Here is a 25243-nt window from a genome sequence, read left to right as displayed (position 1 = left end):
TTTAATTTTTTTTTTTTGTAATTTTTTTGCTTTGTGAAGGGCGGAGGGAGAGCACCCTTCACCCTTGGCCACTGGCTTTCTGGGTGCACTGCTGACATCATGCGATTGCAGTTTGTGGAGTCCACCAGCAAGTCACTGTGCTTCACTCTAAATGGAGGCAGGCCGGCTAGGGAAGGGCTTCCTCCTGGGTCCCACAGGACCAAAGCGGTTCTATTGCCTGCTCCATGACCCAGGGGAGCTGGAGGTGGAAGCAGGGTCCAGGTGACCAGCTCCGGGTGGGCGCCAGAGGCTTGGCTTGCGGGTCACGGAAGCACAGCCTCCCGGGTCCTCTGGGCGCAATGTCAGGCAGGAGCAGAGGACTTCTCAGCAGAGGATTGTGCAGCCTGAGCTGCATCATGGTCGGTGTGGGGAACTTTTCCTGCCAGTGTGCCAGCCTGCCTGCCCATACCATGGTGCACAAGGACACCCTGCCACCCCCTAGCTTTTGTCTGTGCATCCCCAGCAGTACCCACAGCTCACTTCCAGAGACCACACAAACTCTGCCCTGAATCTCTGGGAGGGTCTCAGGGTCTCAGGCCTGGTGGCTAGCCACTGTGGCCAAATGTCTGTCATCCATTTAACTCCTCCTGCCATCCCCTCTCTTCTCTGGCTGCCAGATATTCTCACTGGCTTGCCTTTTGTTCCTTTTACCGGGTTTTCCCTGGATCTGTGCTTCAAGTGGAATTCGGGGCCTGGGACCTGTCAGAAAAGGTTCCTGCTCCAGAAACACATCCCCACATCCCTACAAGGGGTCTGAAAGCCCCCACCCATCATCATCCTCTGCAAGCTGGTTGTGTGTGTACCCAGTAAGGCAGTGTGTTGGCTCAAAGTGAATCCAAGTAGAAGCAGGTCAAGAAGGGTTTGGACTCAGGGGTGCTCACAAACAGGCTGTGTAGGACTTAGGTACCATGGAGGCCAGATTTCATGGCCCCTGCCTCCCCTGACAAGCCTCCCCTCTGGGATGCAGGACTCACATGCAGGCTGCATACTCCTGTCTTCTCCTGCCTAGCTCACTTTGCCTTAAACCCAGGGAGAACTGCCAGGGTCAAAAGTCCAAAATCCCCTTGTCCTGCACTCCCCTGTCCAGGCATCATCTCAGATGGAAGAATACTTAGAGAAGGCTCTGAAATTAACAGAGGCCTCTATCTAGAGTCCTAGAACAGCTGAGCGTGCAGGAGGGCTTGTGTATGTGTGTGTGTTTGTGTGTGTGTGTTTGTGTACACCAGGGATTACTGTGCCCCAGTACTGTGAGAAGACATAAACAGTGACTCAGAGGCACAGTATGTAACAGTTATGGTGGTCAGCTCTGGGATGTAGGGGAAGCACGGGTTGGCATGTAGGAGAAGCCTTACAGGGCTCCATCGTTCAGCTCCAGCTCAGGTGATCACAAGGTTTGGAGTGGTGCGTCCTGTGTGTGTTTTGGGATTCAAGGGCGAGCCGGGGCATGGTGGATGAGAGCATTGTATAGCAACCATCGGGAAGGTGGCAGGACCGTCCTTTGAAGTGGCCTGCCAGGCCGGTCTAGGAAGTCAGGGCCTCCACCCCCAACCCAAGCACTAGGAAGCTCCCTTGTTAGCCTCAGCAGATGTCTCCAGGAGGCTTTGTAGAGAGGAAGATTTGGAAGAGCATAGACAGGCTTGTCTCCAGGTGGCAGGGAGAGTGATTTTCTTCTAGGCTCCATCATGGAAGATGTCAGGAGTGTGGAGGTGGGCCTTTGTAGACTTTCAGTGCTCATTGAAGCAAGGCTTCCTGTTGGGGAGTGCAAAGCATTTCCCGACTGAACATGGCCTAGCTACCCTGGAGACCAGGATTAGAGTGTACATAGGAAGGAGGGATAGAGAAAGACAGAGATAGAGGTGTAATTGGAGGTAGAGGAGGATAGAGAAATGGTTGGGGGGACAGGGAGTCAGAGGGTAGCAGAGAAATTGAGAATCTGCATGTGGGATGTGGGGTGTTTTCGAGTTTGTTAGTGTTTTTCTATGCAGGCTGGTGGGCAGACCCATTCTGTCTATGGACACTTGTTTCTCTTCCATGGATCTGGGCCCCTGAAGGGAATTTTGTGTGAGGACGCCTGGAATAGGGGTGGTTGTGTGCTGCAGGAATCCTGGTGTTTGTGTTAAGAGTCCCTCAGCTTCTATGTTGCCTGTCCTAGGTCCACTTGAATCTCTTGAAGAGCTGAGTGAGTCCTGTGTGTGCCTAGCCCTGCCACAGGTAGGTGGGTGTCCACAGAGGATACAGAGAGTTCCATGCCTTACAGTGTCTTGGGGATGTTAGAGAATGGAAAGAGACGTTTCCTGATGGAGCCTGGTAGTTGGTGTAGGGTAGGGTCGGGAGGGAGGAGATGAGGGATGGGAGATGGAGGACTTTGCAGAGGAGAGGGATTGTGACAGAGCTGGAGGTAGGTCAGAATGGTTGCCTGGTGCTGCCATGGAGACGGTTAAGGTGGGGTCTGGGCCCAGTGTTTGGCAGGCAAGAGGGCAGGTGGGTGCAATATTTCTTCTTTTGATGTGTGCTTGTCTCTAGCTCAGGGACCTGGACGGCCTGCCTGTTGAGGGGAGGTTGTGGATGTCCCCGGCCCCTAGTGATCCCTGCTTGGGGTGATGTGGGGTAGCATCCACCTGAATGCTCTTCACCAAGGAGGCCAAGGTTTTGGAAGGAAGCCCTTTCCTCCTCCCATCTCAATATCAGACCATCGGACCATGGAACATGGGACTCAGGCCCCCGACCCTGGAGTCCTGACCAGTGCACACAGCTGCCTGCCCTTTACCCTTGTGTCCATCCCAGAGCGGCCTTCTGCCAGGTGGGAAGCCCGTGCTGGGCCTAGGGTCCCATTGAGTTGGGTGGTCGTGTCCCTTGGTGACACACCTTCCTGTGTGCTCTCAGTTTTGGGACACCACCACCCCACTGCCCTAGCAGGACCGGGGTCAGCCTGGGAGGCCTCTTCTTGGCTTGTGCCTTGACCTGGAAGCTTGGGTCAATAGACCCAAGGCCATCCCGGCAGCTGTACTGATCACGCTGGTGGGTGGAGTCATGTAGACAGCTGCTGCATCTTTGAAAGCTGCGGTGTGTGTGTGTGTGTGTGTGTGTGTGTGTGTGTGTCTGTGTGTGTCTGTGTGCATCTGTGTGTGTCAGGGGTGATGGTGGGGCGGAGGTGGTGCGCGGGCATGGATGCAGCTGTGTGATTACCCTGGTTTGGCAGCTAGGGTGTGACGCTCAGCCCCTGTTCCCCATGTCCTTGAGTATGTTTGTGAGGCTCCTTCCCTAGAGTCCAGTTGTGGTTTGTGAAGGATTCCCTTAGGGTCTTGTGTGGGCTCTCAAGTGCATCTGAGTCCACATCCACACACTCCCTACTTGGCCCCCTCCATCACACCCTCCACCACCCGCCCCCTCTCCAGCTTCCACAGGGTATCCTCAGGCAGGGCCTTCATCAGCTGGCATGCGCCCAAAGCCGAGTGTCTCAGGACAGTGCAGGGCATGGAGGAACCTGTTAAGGTCAGTAACCTCCATCTGCCCACTGCACCCCCACCCGCTGCACATCCTCAGATCCCTAGAAGCAGCCCTAGAGCCCCATGTGTGGCCAGTCCTGCCCTAGATGGTTGGCCTTCATCTCAGAGCTTTGTGGGCTAGCTTTGGCTTTTTTTAAATTATTTTTTATTTTTTTGCTTTGCGAAGGCCGGAGGGAGAGCCCTCTTTGCCCTTGTCCATTGACATTCTCAGTGCCCTGCTGCCATCACAGGGATTCAGTTTGCCAATTCTGCCAATAAGTCCCTGTGCTTCCCTGGCCATGGAGCTGGGCCGGCTAGGGAAGGGCCTCCTCGTGGGTCCCTGGACCAAAGAGGTTCTCTTGACTGCTCCATGATCCTGGAGAACTGTAGGAGGAATCAGGCGCCAGGCGACTAGCCTCTTTCGCCATGAGGCTTGGATTCCTGTTCATGGGAAGCACAGCCTCCCGGGTCCTGTGGCTGCCATGTCTGGCAGCAGGAGAGGACCTCTCCGCGACGGATTTTTGCAGCCTGGCCTGCATTGGCCTATGTTGTGCAGAACTTTTCCTGCGCGTGTGCATGCCTGCCTGCCAGTACCATGGTGCACAAGGCCACCCAGGAACCCCATAGTTTTTTTCTGAGCCTCCCTAGCAGTATCCACTGCTCAGTTTCGGAGACCATCCAAACTCTGCCCTAAATCTTGGGCAGGTGCTCAGCGTCTCAGGCCTGGTTGCTAGCCAATTTGGTCAAATGTCTGTCATCCATTTAACTCTCTCCGTGCCATGCCCTCTCATTTCTATCAGCCTGGCCTTCTCTCTGGCTTGCCTTTTTTTCTTTTACAAATGGCTTTCCCCTTGAACTGTGCTACAGGTAGAATTCAGGGACTGGGACCTGTCAGAAAAGGTTCCTGCTCCAGAAACACATCCTCAGATCCCTACAAGGGGTCTGTGAGCCCCCCCCCCCCCCCCCCCGCCATCATCTCATGCAATCCTGGTTGTGTTTATCCAGTGAGCTGGAGCTCACGAAGCTGAAAATCGAGTGACTATGGGCAAGTTTCTGCTTTATATACTCCGTAGAAAATGAGGGAAAGAGGGGAAAAGTGGGAAAGAAAGTTAGAAAGGAGAAGGCAAGAGGAATCAGCCTGAAGATCACAGTGCAGGAGGAAGAAGTCAATGGCAAGGAGCTGAAGTGGTATGACTCTCCATGTTTTGCCTTCTGGGCCAAAGCAAAGCAAACACAATCCCACCTAGAGGAATGCACTTAACTCTAACTCTTTGGGACTGTGTTCTGCTATATTGTTTCATCCCTGATCATTTTCAAGACACCAAAACAGAAAAGAACAAGGTGGGAAAGGCTAGTAGCACACAGGTACTCTTCATTCTTGTTCTTCATTTTTAATTCAGAATTTATCTCGGTGCTCCACTGGTTCAGACCTTCAATTATATTTCAGCCAGCAAACATTTTTAAAACATTTGTGTAAAAATATAATTAAAATGGTTTCTCATGGCTTTGTACAGAAAACATACATGGAAGAAAACAAATGAAATTTCTGACTACATCCAGAAAATAGAGATATTCAATATTGTGGAGAAATAGTAGGTTTATTTTTTATTCCTTTGTTATTTGTCTTTGTCTGTGTGAATATATGCTTTGGTGATTCCAAATTAGTGTTAGAGTCTATTGAAGGAACGCTTAGCCTTTAACATTGGTGTTGAGACCCATACTCTAATCTTTATGACTGTACAGCAAGCATTCTTATGTGCTGAGCCATCCTTTTAGGCCAGTCTGTCTATCAACTATGTATCTATGTATCTATGTACCCATGTATCACCTATCTCTCATCTATTTATCTATCTATGCATCTACCACCTATCTCTATCTATCTATCTATGTATCTATGTATCTATGTATCTATCTATCTATCAATCTATCTATCTCTCATCTATCTATTCATGTATCTATCACATACCTATCTATATCTATACATCTATTCATCCATCTATCATCTATCCATTCATCTTTCATCTGTCTATCTATCTATCATCTATCTATCTCTCTATATATATATCTGTATTGTGTATGTGTATAGGTGTTGTGTGTTGCCACATGTACCATGACACTCCTATAGGGGTCAGAGGACAACTTGTGGTAATTGTTTCTCTAGTTCCTCTATATGGGTTCTGGGAATTGAACTCTGGTCATCAGGTTTGGGAGTGAGCACCTTTACTCATGAGCTATCATGTTGGTCCCAGGTTTTCAAAATTAATACTCTTTATTGAAAATGCAATAAGTTGGAACACAGGTTAACAAAATAATTTGAACAAATGGGAAACAGTTGTTAATTGTTGGTGAAACTAAACTTTGGTAGTTCCTGTGTGTGTGTCTGCATGTCTATCTATGCTAATACATGTATGTACATGAGTTTGCGTGATATATGAATATGCATGATGTGTGTGCATTCATGTTTGTGAGTGTGGATGCATATTTGCCATGGTACACATGTGGAGGTCAGAGGACAACCTTGGGTTTCAGGCTTTGCCTTCTACTCTGTTTTAGATCAGGGTCACTCTTTAGTCATTTTCCACTACAGACACCAGGCTAGCTAGCCCAAGAGCACCCAAGGATTCTCTTGTCTTTATTACTTATCTTTCAATGTCAGCACTGGGAGTAGAGAACTGCAAAACCAACTTTTACATGGGTTCTGGGGATTTGAAATTCAAGTCCTCACACTTATATGGCAAGCAATTACACACTGGGCCAGCCATCCAACTCAAACTTCAGAAGATTCTAATTTCCTCAGACAAATGCTCGTACTTCACATGATACCCTTTGATAAATAATCCTAAATTACCTTGACATGTATCTCTCAAATAACACTATCCTGTTACTAAATGTTCGTGGCAACAATCTAAGGAAGGGCAGGATGGGAGCAAGCCTTTACATGGGATGTTTTGTGTCCATATTTTAAAGAGAATAAATGAGAGAACTCGTCATATATGTAAATCCTGTAATGCATAGAAAACATGTCAAAGAAGACATTGTGCTGTTTGCAAATCTGCAAATTTGAGTGACCTTGCCCTGATATTTGGTCATGATAGGATGATGGATTGGACTCATTATTAGTGACTGAATGGGACTGTCATAGAATGACACTATATGTTTGTCTTCAAAGTTTTATTAGTGTATGTTGTATGTAATTGTGGGTTTCACTGTGCTGTTTCCATACATGCATATAATGTACTTTGATCGTACTTACTCCACATTTACCCTGTCGTATCCTCCTTTCTCTCCCTCTTATCCCTGTCTACTTACCAATAGTACCTTTCCTCTTTCATGTCAATTTCTTTCTGTTCTAGATTTCACACATGAGAGAAATCTTCCCTTTCTGACCTTTGTGGTCATTTTCATGGAAAGGATCTTTGTTTCAAAGACTGAATTTCCTGGACACAAGTCTTACTCTTTCCTAAGTGGTAAGTCTCATCTCCTCCACACAGATACAATTGTCTTATGTTTAGGGAAAGAAGACAAACTTAAAGACTAAGTTGATTAAAAATGGCCAGCGATTTAACAATCAATCCTGCCTCTGCACTGAAGCCTTCATAACGCCCAAAGATTTGGGTTCAGGGTGTTCTGGGTAGCTGAATACACAGAGGTGCCTGGAGAAGGCATGGAAGCTCTGTGACCTGTCTCACATACCATTCCAATCACTGAATTATTCATCTTCATATTCTGTAATATTATTTATAATGAATGGAGACATTTAGGCAATGTTTCCCGAGTTTTGTGAGCTATCATAGGAAATAAATGTAACTCAAGAAGGAGGTTATCAGAGCCCCAATTTGTAGCTAAGTTGTATCGGCCCTCAACCTGCCATGATTTTTCAAATAAATTAGACACCCAGATGCTGTCTGTTAGGGAATTGGTTGGTTACTGGTAGAGATAAATGCTTACATATTTGGATGACCTGGGATGAAATAATTTGTATGGTGCCAATTGTGTGAAAAATAGGGAATCCTTTGTTTGTGTTTCCTATTCTTTTTTTCTTAACTTTTATTGATTCTCCGAGGATTTTCCATCATGCATCCTGATCCCACCTATCTCCCCGTCCCCTCTTTTCTATTCTAAATAGTTACATGTACTTGTTGTCTTCAAATTTTGCCCCACCATTGTGTTTTGAACTCTAATTTGTTGTGATTCAGACATTCTACTGTATGCGGTCAATTATAGACAGCACTGTTCACCTTTTTACTGCTAAATCTAATAGTTTTTTGAGGCAGGGTTTCTCTGTGTAGCTTTGTGCCTTTCCAGGAATTCTCTTTGGAGACCAGGCTGGCCTTAAACTCACAGAGATCCACCTGCCTCTGCCTCCCGAGTGCTGGGATTAAAGGCGTGCGCTGCCACACGCCCTAGACTATTCTTAAGCTTCATCTTACTTCATCTAGCAGGAGCTTCTGACACTGCCTGTCATTGTCCTGGTCCTGGAAGAAGTTTCTCCACTTGGGAGAACACTACCAACTAACGTTCTGGCCTCTGCTTTGTCTCCTTTGTACCTTCGTCCTCATACACTGACTTTTCTATATTTGAAGGTTCTAGTCCATACATGTCCATTCTCCTCTACCATACATGTCAATTCTATCTCATCTTCTTAGTAACTTCCATTGTGCCTAAGTACTTTGAGTGTTTCATGGCTCTCAAACTTGTACTTACAACAATGACCTTCCGGTACTCTGTAAAGTCAAGTATCCACCTATTTCTACCATTATTATTCAGGCAGATTAAATGGAACTATTGTAAACTGAACTCTTAATTATTGTCCTCAGAGCCCAGAAATAATTATTAGTTGCCTATGCCAATCTTCTAACTTTGAGTGCTATGAACACAAACTAGGGGAAAAAAAATCTATCTTCTTTGAGCTTAACGGGTAGAAAAAAACTCTTCTTTGAGCTTATCAGGCAGAAAAAAAAATTTCCCATGGAAGCTCTTGGCCTGTGGGCATTGATTCAGGACAGTCTAGATCTAAGATTGGAGAAGCAGGCAGGCATTGTCCCTGAGGTAGACAAAATCCTCTGCTCGTCATCAGTGCCTGTGAAAACTTTCACTCTGCCGACACTATCACTCTATAGAAACATGGTACCGTCTTGGATACTGAAGCCAAAGTTTAGAGAACAGAAGTTTTGGGAAAGCTTGGGAATCTTTCTCTTGGAAAAAAAACTTTGTAAAATCTGTCTCTAAAAAGCCTTTCAGAACTTTCTCTCTGTTTTCTTTCTGTAAAGGACAAAAATAATAATTAGTATGGGAAATCACCTGTGACAAACCTCTTAGAACAGCAAAACCTCTCTAAGTTCTGTCCTTCTTTCAAGCCAGAAAAATCCTCCCTGCAATGAGGAAGGCAGGGCTTGAGTTCCCAAAAATCTCTCTTCTAAGCTCTGTCTCTTCTAGCTAGTAAAAAGCAGTCAGAAATCCCTCTGCAGACAGGCAGATTCCTCCCTGATGGAAGGGGCTGCTGATAAAGCAGTAAATCCAAGCCTCTTGGCTGCAGTTGTACAGCTGCCAGAGACATTATTTGGGGAAGGAGCTGGGCCAGGACCTTTCTGAAACAAAAGCTTTTAGTTTGCCTCACTGACTAGGAGTGAAGCCCTAAGAGTTTTGCCTAAGGCAATAAGCCACAGTCTGAGCACCTGACTAAGAGGCAAAACTGTTCAGGAGCTAGGTCAGATAAAAGATCTAATTAGAGATGTATACCTGTTAAACGGTGGCACAGGCATCCTAAAGCAAGTTCAGGAGAGAAAAATCTCCCATTGCAAAAGCAAAACCCTGTAAAGGGAACTGGAAAGTTTGCCAGCATACCTGAAAGGTTTTCTGGGAAATGTAGCATCAATGCAGGTTTGAAACAGTACTTTATATGGTCTAGTAGCTGTGCAAGAAATTTTTTGCTGAGAGCTTTATGAAAGTTCAATACAGGAATTTCACCCTCAGCCTAAAGCGAGACTTTACAGTAGAACAAACTAAAAGTTCTGCTGTAACAGAAACATTTGTCTGAATTATGGCACAGGAGAGCTGTTATGAATTTGGGTAAAGAGACAGCGTCTAGTTAGAAACCGTTAGCAGCTGAACATCTCTGCCAGTTTTGGAACAGCTTAGAGAGCTCTGTGGCAATAAAGGTGACTTTGGGGTGTGGCTTTGTCTCAAGAATGTTGCAGTTCCCTAGCAAGAAGTGTTACAACTCCATAGCAACAGAACTCACTAAATCCCAGCATTAAAAGAACCATTGCCAAATATACTCTTCTTTGAAACTCTCAAAAACTTTTAGAATAATACCAGAGCTGACTAAACTCTGAACTTTAGAAATGATTTGCATACTTCTGGTTTTGTTAATAATTTAGCTAAAAAATCTTTTCTAGATGTTAAGAAATATCTTTGCTAAGATAGTCCTATAGAGTTTCTGTAAGAATATAAGCTGGGCGGTGGTGGTGGTGGTGGTGGCGGTGGTGGTGGTGGCGGTGGTGGCGGCGGCGGCGGCGGCGGCGGCGGCGGCGGCGCAAGCCTTTAATCACAGCACTCGGGAGGCAGAGGCAGGTGAATCTTTGTGAGTTCGAGGCCAGCGTGGTCTACAGAGTGAGATCCAGGACAGGCGCAAAGCTACACAGAGAAACTCTGTCTCGAAAAACTTTAAAAAAAAAAAAAAAAGAGTATCTAAGGCAGTCCTATAATAAGCCTGTAAGAAGTAAAGATGCTAATTGTAAACTTAGGTATCGTTTCTTCTAGATGTTAAGGTTTATAAAATAGACCTAGAGAATGTAAGTAAGACTTAGGTAAGGTTTATAAAGTAGATATAAAGGGTTGAGTAGGACTTAGGCTTTGGGGAATAGTCCTATAGAATGTAAGTTTATTATGTAGGCTTAAATGAGACTTGTGTAAGGTTTACAAAGTAGTCCTATAGAATGTAAGTTTAAATAGGTCATAGAGTTAATCAGAAAAATGTAGGTTTAGAGTATATAGGCTTTAGGTCTAAGGATATGGTGAAGGTTGAATAGAGGGAGGGATAAGAATCCACGGCGGATGGCAGACTTGGCAGTTCCAGAAACCACCAATAGTGGCAAGAAGCAGCTCCAAATACTGTTAACTTCAAAAAGTAGCAGCAGAAAGTAATGTCCACTTCTGAAACCCATGAAACGTCATAGCCTCCCAAGCAACAGATGCCAAGAGCCAGCGAAAGCAGAGCCAGCGACTAGCGCCAAGGGTCCGCAGGCTTTCAGCCGTAAAGCTAAGCTATGAGAAAGGCTAAAGATGGGCAGCAGCTCAGAAAGCCCAGCAGAGATGCCCCGCTGTGGGAAAGGTGAACAGCAAGGTTTGGCAACCTTGGAGACTCTACACCATGAGAAGGCGAACGGTGGAGATGCCCAGTGGTTTGCGTCGCCTGGGGAAAGATGAAGAGCGAGCAGAGCAGTGGTGAACAGCAGAGACCACAGAGTCGAGGCTGCTTCCAGAAGTTGCTGACGTGCTGTAAAGCAGGAAGCTATGGAGGTGAGAACCGTACTCCAGGCTGAATAGCCCAGCCTGAGGCATTGCTGAGACTGACTGCAGCTGGAGCTCCCAGCAACAGGATGTGACTGCATTCATGGAGTTGCCCTGAGGCTACATTCCTTGTACAACAGGACAGCATACACAGATTCCAGGACCCAGTCTGCTGAGCACTTGGACGGTCAGCAATGCAGGTAATTGGGTTTTCCTCTCAATGCTGGGGTTGCCTTGGGAAGGCCACAATTTCAGCTAAAGGCAGCTAGCTGAAGGAACCTTGAGCCCGTGTGGCTATGAGGTGAAGCTCTCTAGTCTGGTCTGGGAACAGCCTGGTTCCGGAAGGCTATAGACTGCAAAGCGCAGCATAGCTGAAAGTGAACATTTCAAAGAGACTTGCTTGAACTGAAAAGTTTTGGTTATGGGACTTTTTGTATTTGGAACTGTTTGCTTCAGAGTCATTACACCTCTGACAGCTATACACAGACTTAAGGGCAGCTAACAAGCCAGGCCCTGACTACAAACACTCAGAGGAACTTTTAGGAAAGGTACCAGAACTCTTTTTGAACTTTCGGACTTAAGAAGTGAAATGGACAGTAATGATTTCATTACAATGGGACAGTTTGAATATACTTATGTATATAGATGCTATCAACAGTGATGATGAAACGGTTTATGTAAAAGTGAAACTGCTTAGCTGGGCGGTGGTGGCACATGCCTTTAATCCCAGCACTCAGGAGGCAGAGCCAGGCGTATCTCTGTGAGTTCGAGGCCAGCCTGAGCTACCAAGTGAGTTCCAGGAAAGGCGCAAAGCTACACAGGGAGACCCTGTCTTGAACCCCGCCCCCCCCCAAAAAAATAACTGCTTATAGAGAAATTTAGGTTTTCTAACTAGGTTTGAGGGTTTTTGTTTGTTTGTTTTTCGAGACAGGGTTTCTCTGTGTAGCTTTGCACCTTTCTTGGAACTCACTCAGGAGCCCAGGCTGGCCCTGAACTCACAGAGATCCACCTGGATCTGCCTCCTGAGTGCTGGGATTAAAGACATGGGCCACCACTGTCCGGCAAGATTTATTTTAAAATATAAAGAAAAGGGAGAGTTAATATTCCTCAGTATATTTAATTCAAAAAAATATTTTCGTGTTACCGAGTGAATTAATGTTATGTTTTGTATAGTTCTATCAAGAAATTGTTCTTGAATGTAGGTTTGTAGGATGAGAGTAGGTTTGTAGGAAGGTTGAGTAGGAAATACAATTTTGTATAGTTCTGTTTCTTAGAATTATTATGTCAAGTTTGATGCAGTTGCATCAAGAGTTTTTTCTTAAAATATAAAGAAGAGGGACCTGTTGGAGCCCACTAGGTTTCCTAGTTGCTGTACCCAGCAGGACTGCATAAGAGGTTCATTGGGCCATGGGCCTGGGTACCAGGTGACTGTAACTAGCAAGAGGGAAGTCTTTTGCTCCACTCCTTGGCATTGTTATAAATAGACCTTTGGAATAAAGTTCTGGGCCAGTGGATAAGGATCCAGGCCCACCTGAGTCTATCTTGTGTTTTCTGTCTGTTCTCTCTCCCCTCTTTATTTCTTTTTTTTTTTTTTTGGTTTTTTCGAGACAGGGTTTCTCTGTGTAGCTTTGTGCCTTTCCTGGAGCTCACTTGGTAGCCCAGGCTGGCCTCGAACTCACAGAGATCCGCCTGGCTCTGCCTCCCGAGTGCTGGGATTAAAGGCGTGCGCCACCACGCCCAGCCTCCCCTCTTTATTTCTAACTAAGTCTCTTATCCCTCATTCCTCAAGAATTCCTGGGGTAAATAAGTGTGGGGGCTGGTCGCCCACACCCAATACACCAGTAAATTATCCCTGCGTCGTCACCGCTGTCAACCTGTTCCAATTCACTAAGTGCTTTACTCTGAGTCATTGTTCTACCATTTTCTTTCATGCGATAGTTTTCTAAAATATAATTTATGAGGCTGGGGAGGTGATTCCACCATTGATATGCTTGCTGTACAGGCATGAAGACCTGTGTTCAGATCCCAGCCTATGTAAAATGTTTGGCAGATGGCCATGGGTCTTCTGTAATCCCAGTGCTGGGAAAGCAGATAGAGGAGGATTCCTGGGTTTTGCTGGCCAACCAGACTAGACAAATTGGCAAGATCCAGATCCAGTGGGAGACCATGTCTGAAAAAGGACAATGGAGAGTGACTGAAGAAGATAACTGATGTCAGCCTCTGGCCTCCACAATACATGTGCACACATACATATATAGCTATGCACATATGCATGCATACACTAACACATAAATAATTAAAGCAAAATATAATTTATATCATATCAATATGCTCATATTGTCCAGCTGCTTCCCGTTTCACTACAAATAAATGATTACATCCCCTTGCATGCCTAAGTAGATGAAATTATCTTCCAATCTTTCCTAATCTCAAGCCTGGTATGATGGCAAACTTCTCTAATTCCAGCACTTTGAAGACAGAAATGAGAGTATCAGGAGTTCAAGGTTAGCTTCTACTATATAGCAAGTTTAAGGCCAGGACCAGAAACCTTATTTACAAAAACAAAACAACATTAACAACACCTATACACAGACACACAGACACACACAGACACACACACACACACACACACACACACACACACACCTCACATCAAACCACAATACCAAACCAGCCTTTCCTATCTCTGTCTCACTGGTCTTGCTATTCCAGGAACTACTAAGCTTATTACTGCTATAGGGCTTTAGATTGTGCAATTTCTTCTCCTTGGAAAATTCCTTCCCTGTATCTAATCCTGGCTAAGTCCCTCACTGAAAATCTTAATATCATTTTCTCTGAGAGACATTCCCTCATGATCCTATCAAAAATGACCACCACCATTCTCATTCTTGATATCCTGCTTTGCTTTCTTTTGCACAATTCATAATTATTTGATGAGTACACATCTGTCTCCAACACCAGAAATGAAGGCAAATTATTTTTTATTGTTCAATGTTGTATGTCCAGTACTTATAACAGTACATGGGAGATAATAGGCTCCTAACATTAATTTCTGTAAAGTAAACATGTGATATAAATACTTCATTGTATTTGCAAACACTTTTTCTATAACTGAAGACATAATATGATGCAATATATTATGATCTAGTAAATACCAGTCCCATGTTTTTTTCAGCCTGTGCCTTGTAGACATGAAAGAACAGACTGGTAGAATTATCAGCAAGGATTCTAAAATCTACTGTTGCACATTGTGCATTGTGTTTGTAGTGAGTATTGAGGCTCTGGATGACAGCCTATTCCTTGCCTTTGAAGTAGTTACATGATGTGAATGTTTTGGGTACAGGACACACTATTTACAAATCAGTCTTTGAAAGCATCAGAGGAGGAGGAGGAGAAGAAGGAGAGGAAAGAAAGAGAGAGAGAGAGAGAGGGAGAGAGAGGGAGAGGAAGATTGCTTGTTACATTCTGAACAGTGATCTCTCTCAAGACAGTGCTTTGCTCTTCAGCTATAAGGTATATTAAAAAATAACAATTTAATGATTTTAAGAATTATTTTCAGGGCTGGAGAGATAGCTCAGTGGTTAAGAGCACTGGCTGTTCTTCCAGAGGTCCTGAGTTCAATTCCCGGCAACCACATGGCGGCTCGCAACCATCTGTAATGAGATCTTGTACCCTCTTCTGGCATAAAGTTGTATATGCAGATAGTGCACTCATCTACATAAAATAAATAAATAAATCTTTAAAAAAAGAAAAATATTTAAAAAAATATTATTTTCTAATTGATGCCCTACGTAAAAATGTAAAGCCTTGATCTTTAGTGGGTTATATGAAAAGCATTTTGTTGCTTTGTTGGGTGGGATTATAAAATAATAAAGATTTGATCTGCTCAAATTAGAGACAAATTTTGAATTGTGTCAACACTGCACAGATGCTGAAATGTGTGAGGTGATTTTTGAATGTATGATTTGAATATAGATGTTAGTATGGAAGCTCAACGGCAAATTTTGTAGCTTGGATAGCACTTCAGGAAACTTGCTTGCCAGATTAACTCAGGATACCATATCAGAAACCATCTAAAGGGGGAATAAAGAATAAGATGACGCTTATGCTTTAATAAGATTTGTTGAACATATTCTGTAAATATTAGTAAACACTGATATCAGCATGCAATCTTAGCAGGGATGTAAATATAATAATGTTGTATCTAACAGAGTGCTTAAATTATATATTAAAATAGAGATCCCACCAGTGTTTAATTAGCATACTATTACCTTAATCATTCAGCATGTACCTATATTCCTTATGTCTTACTTTTGCATGAAATTATTTGCATGATTTGATTGGTGGCAGCCATGATAAAATTGTGAGGTTCAAAGTTATTTGTTTTAATGTATATGAAATCATATTCAGAATTCCTTACCTGCTTATCTATTGTGGATCATGTTATTTACATGTTATTATCAAAATTACATTTGACTCACCACTAGTTCATAGGCTGATTGCAGTATTAGTGATGCATGAATCAATCTCAGCATGCTATTAGGTCTCAAAACCTGGCAACTTCCCGACATTTTGATTCTGATGCTGAGTCATGGCCATACTCCAGGCGCTATGAATAATTTACACTTGTTGGATGATGTACTTGAAAGATTAGTGATCCAGCAATGCCATACTCTTGAGTCATGTCCTAAAACCATGACTAGAAGCACTAGAAGCACTTCAGACTAACTGATGCAATTGAGTACAGCATCCTAGGGATAACTTGTATGAAAGACAATGGACCATCTCTAAGACCGGTTGTAAGACTGTGTTCTCTGTTTAAAAGGTGCATGGGATTTCGAAAAAGATAAACATCTTTGCTTGTTTAGCTTTTATGACCTTCAGAAATGTTTTTTTATAAACTTCAAATGCTTCCTTTTTAATATTGAGGTGATAAAATCTGCTATCAACACTTGAGAAATTTAAATGTGGTAATCTGTATGAAGTATTGGGTACAGAGAATGACCCTTGGTAAAGGCTAAGTAAACTACAGACCCTATGATGTTTTGTAAAGTCATATGGCAAAGTTGCTATTAGAGCCTCAAATTCATTTCTCGTTTCACCTGTAGATCACAATTAATCAAGGAATCAAAGTCCTCCCTTTCCTTTTCTTACATTAACATGTTACTTCTTCCCATGTCCTGTTATAAATTGCTTTTATATTTTTAGATACAATGAAATGTGAATAGAAAAATATCAAATTTTGTAACACTAATTCTTTTAACCCTGAAGTATTCTTTAAAAAGCTGCTTATTGACACTATAAAATTCCATTAGTCTGCTTATAATAAATAATTATTTGTCTCTGGAATTTAGTCACTTCCTTTGCAAACAACTATAATGAAAAAAAAACATGATGATTTAGGTAGTTTAAAGGTATTATTTACTTTATGCCCACATAGAAAGGCTTTATTTTCTTTTATCAGCAAAGCACCACATTATATATTATATTATTGGACTAGAACAATGGTTCTCAATTTGTGGGTCGTGACCCCTCAGGGTGGAGGGTGGTTGAATGGCCCTTTCACATGGATTGCCTAAGACCATTGGAAAACTCAGATACTTACATTACAATTCATGACAGTAGCAAAATTATAGTATGAGTTAGCAATGAAGTAATTTTATGGTTGGAGGTCACCACAACATGAGGAACTGTATTAAAGGGTAGCAGCATTAGGAAGGTTGAGAAGAACTGCCTTAGATTATTTTCTGTCTCTTCCTCCATTCACCTCCTGTTGTCAACTTTATGGCTTTTGTCAACTGTGGGACCTTGTGCCAACCAAATCACTTCTTTCTTACTGTTTGCAACACTGATTCTCAAATCTACCGGCTAAACCAATTAAAAAAAAAAACTACTTTTAAACTTGTGGAATCTCAACAAATATAAAGAACTTTTGTCATTAACTATCAATACAGGCAGAATAAGGGATCAGCAAAAGTACTTGAAACTGGAGATTAATTATAAGTGCCTAGTTATCAACACTGGGGTATAAAATCTAACAGGGGGCAAGACAGAAGCAAGTTATTTTCAAGTTCTGACTAGTGACAAGATCCTTGCAAGTAAGCCTCTTTCATGTTTATAGAGCAATTTATTATTTTCAGAGTACTTGGATATACATAATCTGATTTGATCGCCGAGAAACCCCAGCCAGGCTTGTATTATTACCTCTGTTTTATAGGTGAAAGATATAATTTACTTCTAAGCCCACTAGTTTAAGCGCCAATAAAACATAGGTGGTTATTTATACTAGTAAACTTCTCAGCTATAATGTATTACTTTCCCCAAAATAATAATTGTGAGCTCTTAAAATACTTTGTCATAATTAGAAATTTGCCCTAGATGGCATTTAGCACCACCCAGAAGCTTTTCTTGCTTGTGATTTGTGGAATCTTTGTCCTGGACCTCTAGCTATTTCAGGAACACCTATCTTAAGTTTTTCAGTGTTCTTTATTATCTGGCAGAATGGGAAACAGTAGAGATTCAATTTAGTGTCTAATGTGGAGAGGAGCAGACAAAGAGGGCTTGTGATAACTGCCTGTGATAATACATTTCTTGAGAAACCATATTATTGGTAAGTACCTGGAGCTTTTCCAGTAATGCAAAGATTATCCAGCCAATTCTTGATGTGTGTGCATGTGAATGCATGAATGATTCTCCTCTCCGTGTCTCTCTCTATCTCTTTGTGCGTGTGCACACACGTGTTTTTGCTTGTGATGGAACTCAGAGCCTTGCTCAGGCCAGGGAGACTTTCTACCACTGAGTTCAGTTTTCAGCCTCAGCCTCAGCCAAACCTTAGAGCAAAGGAGATTTGTTGTAATATTTTGAAGAGGTGGGGAAGGAAGGCTGAAAAGAGGAAATCACTGTAGGTTTGCCATTCAAAAGGAGACTGCCAACGAGAATCTGTGTCAGCAATAGTGTTACATAAAACCAAGTGGGTAGAAACAGGAAGTTGCCTTTCTTATTGCTCTTAGGCATGGAAAATACCTAGCAGTGACTTTTGTCCATGGCTCTGGTTCTACATTATTTAGATTTAAATCCTTACTTCAGCATTTACAGTCTGTGTGACCTGAGGCATATTGTTCAACTTCTGTGTGTCTCAGCTTCTAGTTTCTATGATGTCATAAAATAGTATGAAAGGCCAAGCATGATTTTAAGAACTGTGTGAATATATGCCTGTAAAGTACATAGTACTCAGGATGCATTGTAGGAGATATTATTATTATATACATTGTGACTTGCTGTTTGGTTCTTATGCATGATAAAAGATTTATTTGGATGTTACCAGGCAAAACAATACAAACAAACAAAATCCCCTGTACTCAATGCATATTTATAGAAGTTTTCCTATATGAGAAATATGATATAAAAAGTAAATGGTATGGTGGCTGGCTTGAGTAGCGACAGTCGGTTGTGGAAAATTGGGTGCGGTGAGGCTTTTGATGCAATAGGTGCAGACTGACTTCTTAGGTCAAGAAAATGAAGTGGCTAGTTATTGTCATGATGTCCAAAGACCTGGTTTTTAGTCCTACATCTGCCACTGACAAGTTGTACAAATTGGGACAACTAGTCTTCCTCTTTGGCTGTTAGTTCTTGATTAAAAAAATAATTGTATTTCTATCCAGATGAGTTGTTTGATGTGTGTCCAGTGTGTCAGAGACATTTCAGATTGTGTATGTGTGCATTCATTACTTCCCCTTCCTTTTGTCTTCAGGTTTCCATCTACCTTGTGCAGAGTTCCTGGAGCCAGTGCACAAGTGCCAATCTCAGTGTGTTAGTGATAGTCCTGCAAGCAGGAAGCCAATGATAGGATTGTCTTTCTGTTCCTTTTGGAAGGCATAGGCTGGCTCCAAGGTGTAACTCAGGAACTTATGTAAAAAACTTATTCACAAATGGCTCCAAGAGCCATCTGTCCTAATTTGTATGCTTAAGTGTTTTGGACTGATAGAGAAAATGGTATTTAATAGCTGGAGTCGAATTTCAGTAGCCTGTGGGTAAAAATGAGACAGATGATTTTAAAACTTTCTACTAAGATCCCATAATTTGATCCCAAGACTCTAATAGGTCACAGTTGAAGTCTGTCAATATTGGAATGTTTTAGGTGAGCTGATTGAAGAGGGTGGAATAAGAGAAGAGCTATACGTTCCACTTAAACTGTGAAGGAGAGCAGAAAGGTGGTTCGCAAATCATTAGATGCATAAGCTTTAATTCTCAAATTTCCATGAAAATAGTTAGTCCCAAGAATAGAGATTCAAAGAGAAATGTGCAAAATTAAGCATGGTAATTTTTCCTAAATTATAATTTAATTTTCTTCTTCTATTTTTGAGATTATAACAATTCCATCTCCCCCCTTGTCTTTCTTACATACAAAATCTCCCATACACCCCTCCTTGTTCTCTTTTAGTTCATATCCTCTTTTTCATTAATTGTTACAACCATATCTGTATAGCTCTTTCCAAAGCTCAGAAGACACAGTGGAAAGGATGTAGGAGCCTGAATATGACAAGACACACAATAAAATGTCATCTGGATATGACAGAGCCATTGGACTCACTGAAGATGTGGCTATTTGAATAAGACCCACAAAGATGGGGAAATGGGCTCTTGAGCAACTCACAACAGTTAATGGTGGTTGGGGAAGAGTGTATCATTTTTGTTGGTAATGTAGCCACTGATAAGTTGCCCCTGCTCCAGTAAATAATCTCCCATCTATGCTCATGTATACAGCACTAACTAAACTCAGTTTGTCATAAGCAGAAAGAAGACACAAATGTAGATGGAAGATTGTTGAGAAGTGTTTGAGCAGGAAGGAGGAGGTTAGGAGAGGGAAATGGAGGTCCAAAAATTACTAAATTTCATTATGTACATGTATAAAATTCTCAAATAAGTTAAAAATGAAAAAAAGATTTTTAAAATGAAGTAGCTATTTGTATGTTAATACTTTAAATTTTAATCATAAAAACAGTGTTCTTCAGATCTAGAAAAGCTCACCTTGCATCCTGTGGCAATAAAATGCTATTAGAGTTTAGAAGAGAAAAAGAGAAGTCCTGATTTTCCCTTTAGATGTATCACTCCTCTTGTGAGTGGTGTGGACAATGTGTTGGAGACAGGAATAGCTGGATAAGATCCTTGATGACAAGATCAGTTAGAGTTAAGAGTTGTGATGAGGAGACAGAATGGAAGAGGGAAGAGGTGAGGAAGGCTTAAAGACTGAGAGGTGGCAATGATATGTGTAGATGTAACCAACCGTCTTATTAAATTAGAAACACAGAAACAATGTAAAAGAGAAAGCCGAGAGGTCAGAGCTCAGAGCTAAAATCTCACCCTTCCTCCTGCTGTTTTTTTAATAAAAAGAAAAAAAGCAAAAGGTTATGACTAACAAAAGAAAAACTATATACAAAAGTACAATAACTATATACAATATATACAAGTAATAAATACCTAAACAGGTATTTGACGAATCAGAGAAAATAATTCCATTATCTATCCTATTTTGATAATTCCAAGATGTATCTAATGTACTTTCTATCCTAATTAATTTTCAACTATAACTAACTAATCTTCAACCATAACTAACTAATCTTCAACTCCCTCAGAGACCCAAGAAGGGAATAATATTAGCTAACAAAAATAAAAACAGGAAGTGCATGCAAGCAACTTCCAAAAAATTTTGTGAGTTGACAGAAACAGCCAGCTGCCTGGGCAGTCACCTGAGGTTTCTCCGTAGTGTTGGGGCATCATCTTCAGCCTATAGGCTTAGTGTATCTGACAGACTCATTTGTGAAGTAGGATGTACACAAGGTCAACAGTTCAACCTCACATTGGGTGAGAGCAGTCCACGTACCAGAAACACCTGAATTCCACTAGTGTCCTGTCATGATTCAGGATTTTAAATTCTGGAAATTGTTGACAGTTTTTTAATTCAGCTGTCCATTCTTCTTGGCTGTGTATATATGGCTTCATCTCAGCATCCCCTTCTTCTCCACATCCCTCTATTAAATGCCAGTCTACTTTTGAGAGGCATGAGCTTTCAGCTGCTGTTCCATTGTACAACAGAATCCATCGGCCCTCTGCCTGTTAAGCTGCCTTCGAAGAAAAGGGCACCGTACCTTTTCCGGATGCGAAGGCCACTTCAGGGATGGGGCCATATTGTCCTGGCCTCAGAAGATGCCTTTTGATAAAGCCATAACCACACTTGTTTTGGCAAGAATCAGTAGTCCCTTGTTTCGTGATCTGTCTGTCCATTTTGTCCTGTTGATTCGAGGATACTTTGTTGTCCAGTGGCTAACTTTTGCCAGAATGAAAGTTGACTCCATATGCAGTTTCTTCAATGCCCATATTTTCTCTAAAGTAGATTGGTACTGCCAGGAGCCGACATGTCTCAAAAAAGAAAAATTTTCTAAGTTATTAAAACATTTTAAATGCCATATTCTGTAGATCTCTGAAGGGTTTGAAGATGACCTGTCTAAAACATCTCTGCTCAATTTTTAAAACATATCTAATATGACTACAAGTTCTATGATAATGTCTAACTACTAGCTTTCATTTCTTTATATCCTAATAGTTGATAATAATAACATTCAAGGATCAGAAATTTGCATTACATTGTTAAATGGATGGAATAAATACAATTAGAAATATACATATAGCATTTTCTAACAATATCAGTTTCAAATTTGTGTACAATATAAAACAATTCAATCCAATGTAAAGTATTTAAAACTAGTAATTGTCTTTTTCTTTTCTTTCTTTCTCCTTTTTTTTTTTAAACAAGAACCTTAAATCTAATCTCCTTTGCTTAGCCTTTTTCCTAACCCTTGACAGTAACTTGTAACCAACCTCCCTAAATACTGAAAATTATCCCAGACCCAAAACCCATTAAAAAGACCAAAAAACCACCCGCCCCACACCACCTCTTTGGGAATGTGGGCGTCGTATTCTTAAAATTGCTTCCTGCTGGGTATGGGCGAAGTTTTCTTTATCCTGAAAGAAAAATTTTAGGTTAATTGTCAAATTCTAGGAGAGGTAACTATATCCTTCATTATCCAGTCTGTGTATAATGCCAAAGTTGAGGGTTTATCTCAAGTCCTTATTCAAGTAGTCTTTGAGACTGGATCATCTCAGCTAGTCATCTCAAATTTGCTCTGAGCATCTTGTAGTTCAAAGCTGATCTATGGATGATGTTTGTCAGCTTAATGATATTATTATTGTCCACGTGGAATTGTTGTTGTTGTGGGGCCCCATCTTCTTTCTGGAGACTTCAGTTGATGTTAGGCCTGGCCATGATTTCCTGCAGAAAACTGATAAGAGACTCGAACACAAAAACATATATATGCAGCTAGCCTTTTTTCTAGAATTAGTTAGTACTCTATGTGACCATTCATATCTTAACAAAGTTTAAAATGTATATATATATTAATCTTGTAAATTTTGATATAAAATTTATATTTTGAGAAAAGTTTAAAGAATCAGAATAGAATCAAAGAGTTGAGATTAGTAATAGAATAGTCCCTTAATTAATTTTGCTTTTGTCCTGTACCATAGCAGAAGATGGCTCTTATTCTGGCGTGATACAGGGAGTTTGCATTTTCCTTTTAACAACATGCTTGATTTTAAAGAAGGAGAGAGCCATTCTCCAACTCCAAAGTCAGCTTTAAATTTTAATTGAACTGGGACTGTTAGAAGACCAATAGTGTTAAATCTTTAGAGAAAAGCAGAAACAAACATTTAGGAAGACATAAAATTTTTTTTTTAGATAATATATACCCATACACCGTTTCACTCTGTTTCTTGGGATAGATGATTTGTCCCTTTTCTTCAGTTGTCTCATTTGTCCAGTGTTCTTCAGATTCCTTAACCTTCATTCTCCTAAAAGACAAAAACAAAAACCTTTCCCCAAGACTAATTTTGGGGATGTTCCTTTTTGGCAAGTTATTATCTGATTAAATGAAAAGGCATGTGTTATTGATACAAGTTAGTTTAAATTGGATGTTCATGCTGGTTGATGAACTATCACCTCCTCTAATTAAGAGGTCTCTCTTGTTCAAATCGAACCTTTATCAATTTTGATGGTACCCACAGCTTATCTTCTCCTGTAGAAACAAAAGCAAAACCACGTCCCCAATGTAATACATACCCTGGTTTCCATTCTGAGGTCAGCACATCCTTAAAGTATATAGGCTGATTTAATTCTGTAGTTTTTTCTATTATCCAATGTCTCTCTGCAGCTGTTGTTCCTTTCTCATTGGCATTCAGAAAATTCAAAGTTAGAAGAGCATTATGCAGTCTATTTCTGGGGGTTTTTGTTACCCATTTCTGTTTATTTAGCATATCCTTTAGAGTTCTGTTTGATCTTTCTATAACTGCTTGACCTGTAGGATTATGTGGTATGCCTGTAATATGCTTTATATTGTAATAAGCAAAAAACTGTTTCATTTTAACAGAGACATATGATGGAGCATTGTCAGTTTTGATTTGTGCAGGTATACCCATGATGGCCATAACTTCTAGCAAATGAGTGATTACAGAATCAGCTTTTTCAGAACTCAAAGCAGTTGCCCATTGAAATCCTGAATAAGTATCGATAGTGTGGTGTACATATTTCAATTTTCCAAATTCTGCAAAGTGAAACACGTCCATCTGCCAGATTTCATTTCTCTGAGTACCCTTTGGGTTACATCCTGCTGGTAATGGCGTCTGATTGTAGAAGGAACAAGTAGGACATTTCTTTATTATTTCTTTGGCTTGTTGCCAGGTTATGGAAAAATCCTTTTTTAAACCTTTACTATTAACGTGATGTTTTTTATGAAATTCTGAGGCCTCCAGCACATTTCCTATCAATAATTTATCAATCTCTTCATTGCCTTGTGCTAGAGGGCCTGGCAGACCAGTATGGGATCGAATGTGAGTTATATATAAAGGATGATTCCTTTTCCTGATTGTATCTTGTAATTGAATAAATAGTGAAGTTAATTCTGAAGCATCAGGGATAAATTCTGCAGTCTCAATATGTAACACCACTCTTTCAGCATACTGAGAGTCAGTTACTATGTTGAGAGGTTCTGAAAAATCCATTAATACCAACAGAATAGCATACAATTCTGATTTTTGCACTGAATTATACGGACTTTGAACCACTTTACTTAAATTTTCTGATTTGTAACCTGCCTTTCCTTCTTTGTTGGCATCTGTATAAAATGTACGAACTCCAGATATGGGTTTTTGCCGTACAATTCGAGGCAAGATCCATTCAGCTCTCTTTATAAGATCAATTCTATTGCTTTTGGGATATTTGCTGTTAATTTCTCCCAAAAAATTACTGCAAGCTCTTTGCCAAGGTTCACTTTCTGTCCATAATTTTTCAATGTCCTCCTTAGTTAATGGTACGACAATTTCTGCTGGGTCTATGCCTGCTAATTGACAAAGTCTCAATTTTCCTTTGTAAATCAAGTCAGAGATTTTTTCCACATAAGTTTTTAATTTTTTATTTGGTTTATTTGGTAAAAATATCCATTCCAATATAATATCTTCCCTCTGCATTAATATTCCAGTAGGAGAACGCCTAGAAGGTAAGATAACCAAAATGCAATCCAGCTTTGGATCAATACGATTCACGTGTCCTTCATGCACTTTCTTTTCTACTAAGGCTAATTCTTTCTCAGCTTCAGGTGATAATTCTCTTGGACTATTTAAGTCCTTGTCACCTTCTAAGGTTTTGAACAAATTAGTCAGTTCATCATTTTTTACCCCAACAATAGTTCATAGATGAGAAATATCTCCAAATAATCTTTGAAAGTCATTAAGAGTCTGTAGTCTATCTCTCCGAATTTGCACCTTTTGGGGTCTAATTTTTTGTAGCTCTATCTTATATCCTAAATAATTAATAGAATCTCCTCTTTGTATCTTTTCAGGAGCAATTTGTAATCCCCAGCGAGGCAAAATTTTCTTTACTTCTTCAAACATTATTTCTAAAGTATCTGCATTTGAGTCAGCTAGTAAAATATCGTCCATATAATGATAAATTATAGATTTAGGAAATTTTTTACGTATCACTTCCAATGGCTGTTGTACAAAATATTGGCACAGAGTTGGGCTATTCAACATTCCCTGTGGGAGGACCCTCCATTGAAATCTTTTAACCGGTTGAGAATTATTATAAGTAGGCACTGTAA

General features: G+C 41.2%; 1 protein-coding gene across 5 annotated transcripts in view; it reads left to right on the top strand.

The window, feature by feature from the left end:
- Positions 1–25243, top strand: part of LOC102917954 (interleukin-13 receptor subunit alpha-2-like) — a 46765-nt gene that overhangs the window by 2685 nt on the left and 18837 nt on the right. For 2 of the 5 annotated variants that reach the window (XM_076562875.1, XM_076562874.1), the window contains exon 2: positions 6878–6991. Coding sequence is in view for 1 of the 5 variants with exons in the window: in XM_076562871.1 (XP_076418986.1) it covers positions 11231–11236 (6 nt within the window). In the remaining 4 variants the exon portion in view is untranslated. Of the gene's footprint in view, positions 1–2474; positions 2521–5034; positions 5117–6877; positions 6992–11107; positions 11237–25243 lie in introns of those variants that run through there. The other 3 variants (XM_076562873.1, XM_076562872.1, XM_076562871.1) reach the window with 3 other exon arrangements.

This window comes from Peromyscus maniculatus, chromosome X (assembly GCF_049852395.1).
Source record: "Peromyscus maniculatus bairdii isolate BWxNUB_F1_BW_parent chromosome X, HU_Pman_BW_mat_3.1, whole genome shotgun sequence".
Classification (NCBI taxonomy): Eukaryota; Metazoa; Chordata; class Mammalia; order Rodentia; family Cricetidae; genus Peromyscus; species Peromyscus maniculatus.
This window is presented reverse-complemented; position numbering and strand designations above follow the sequence as displayed.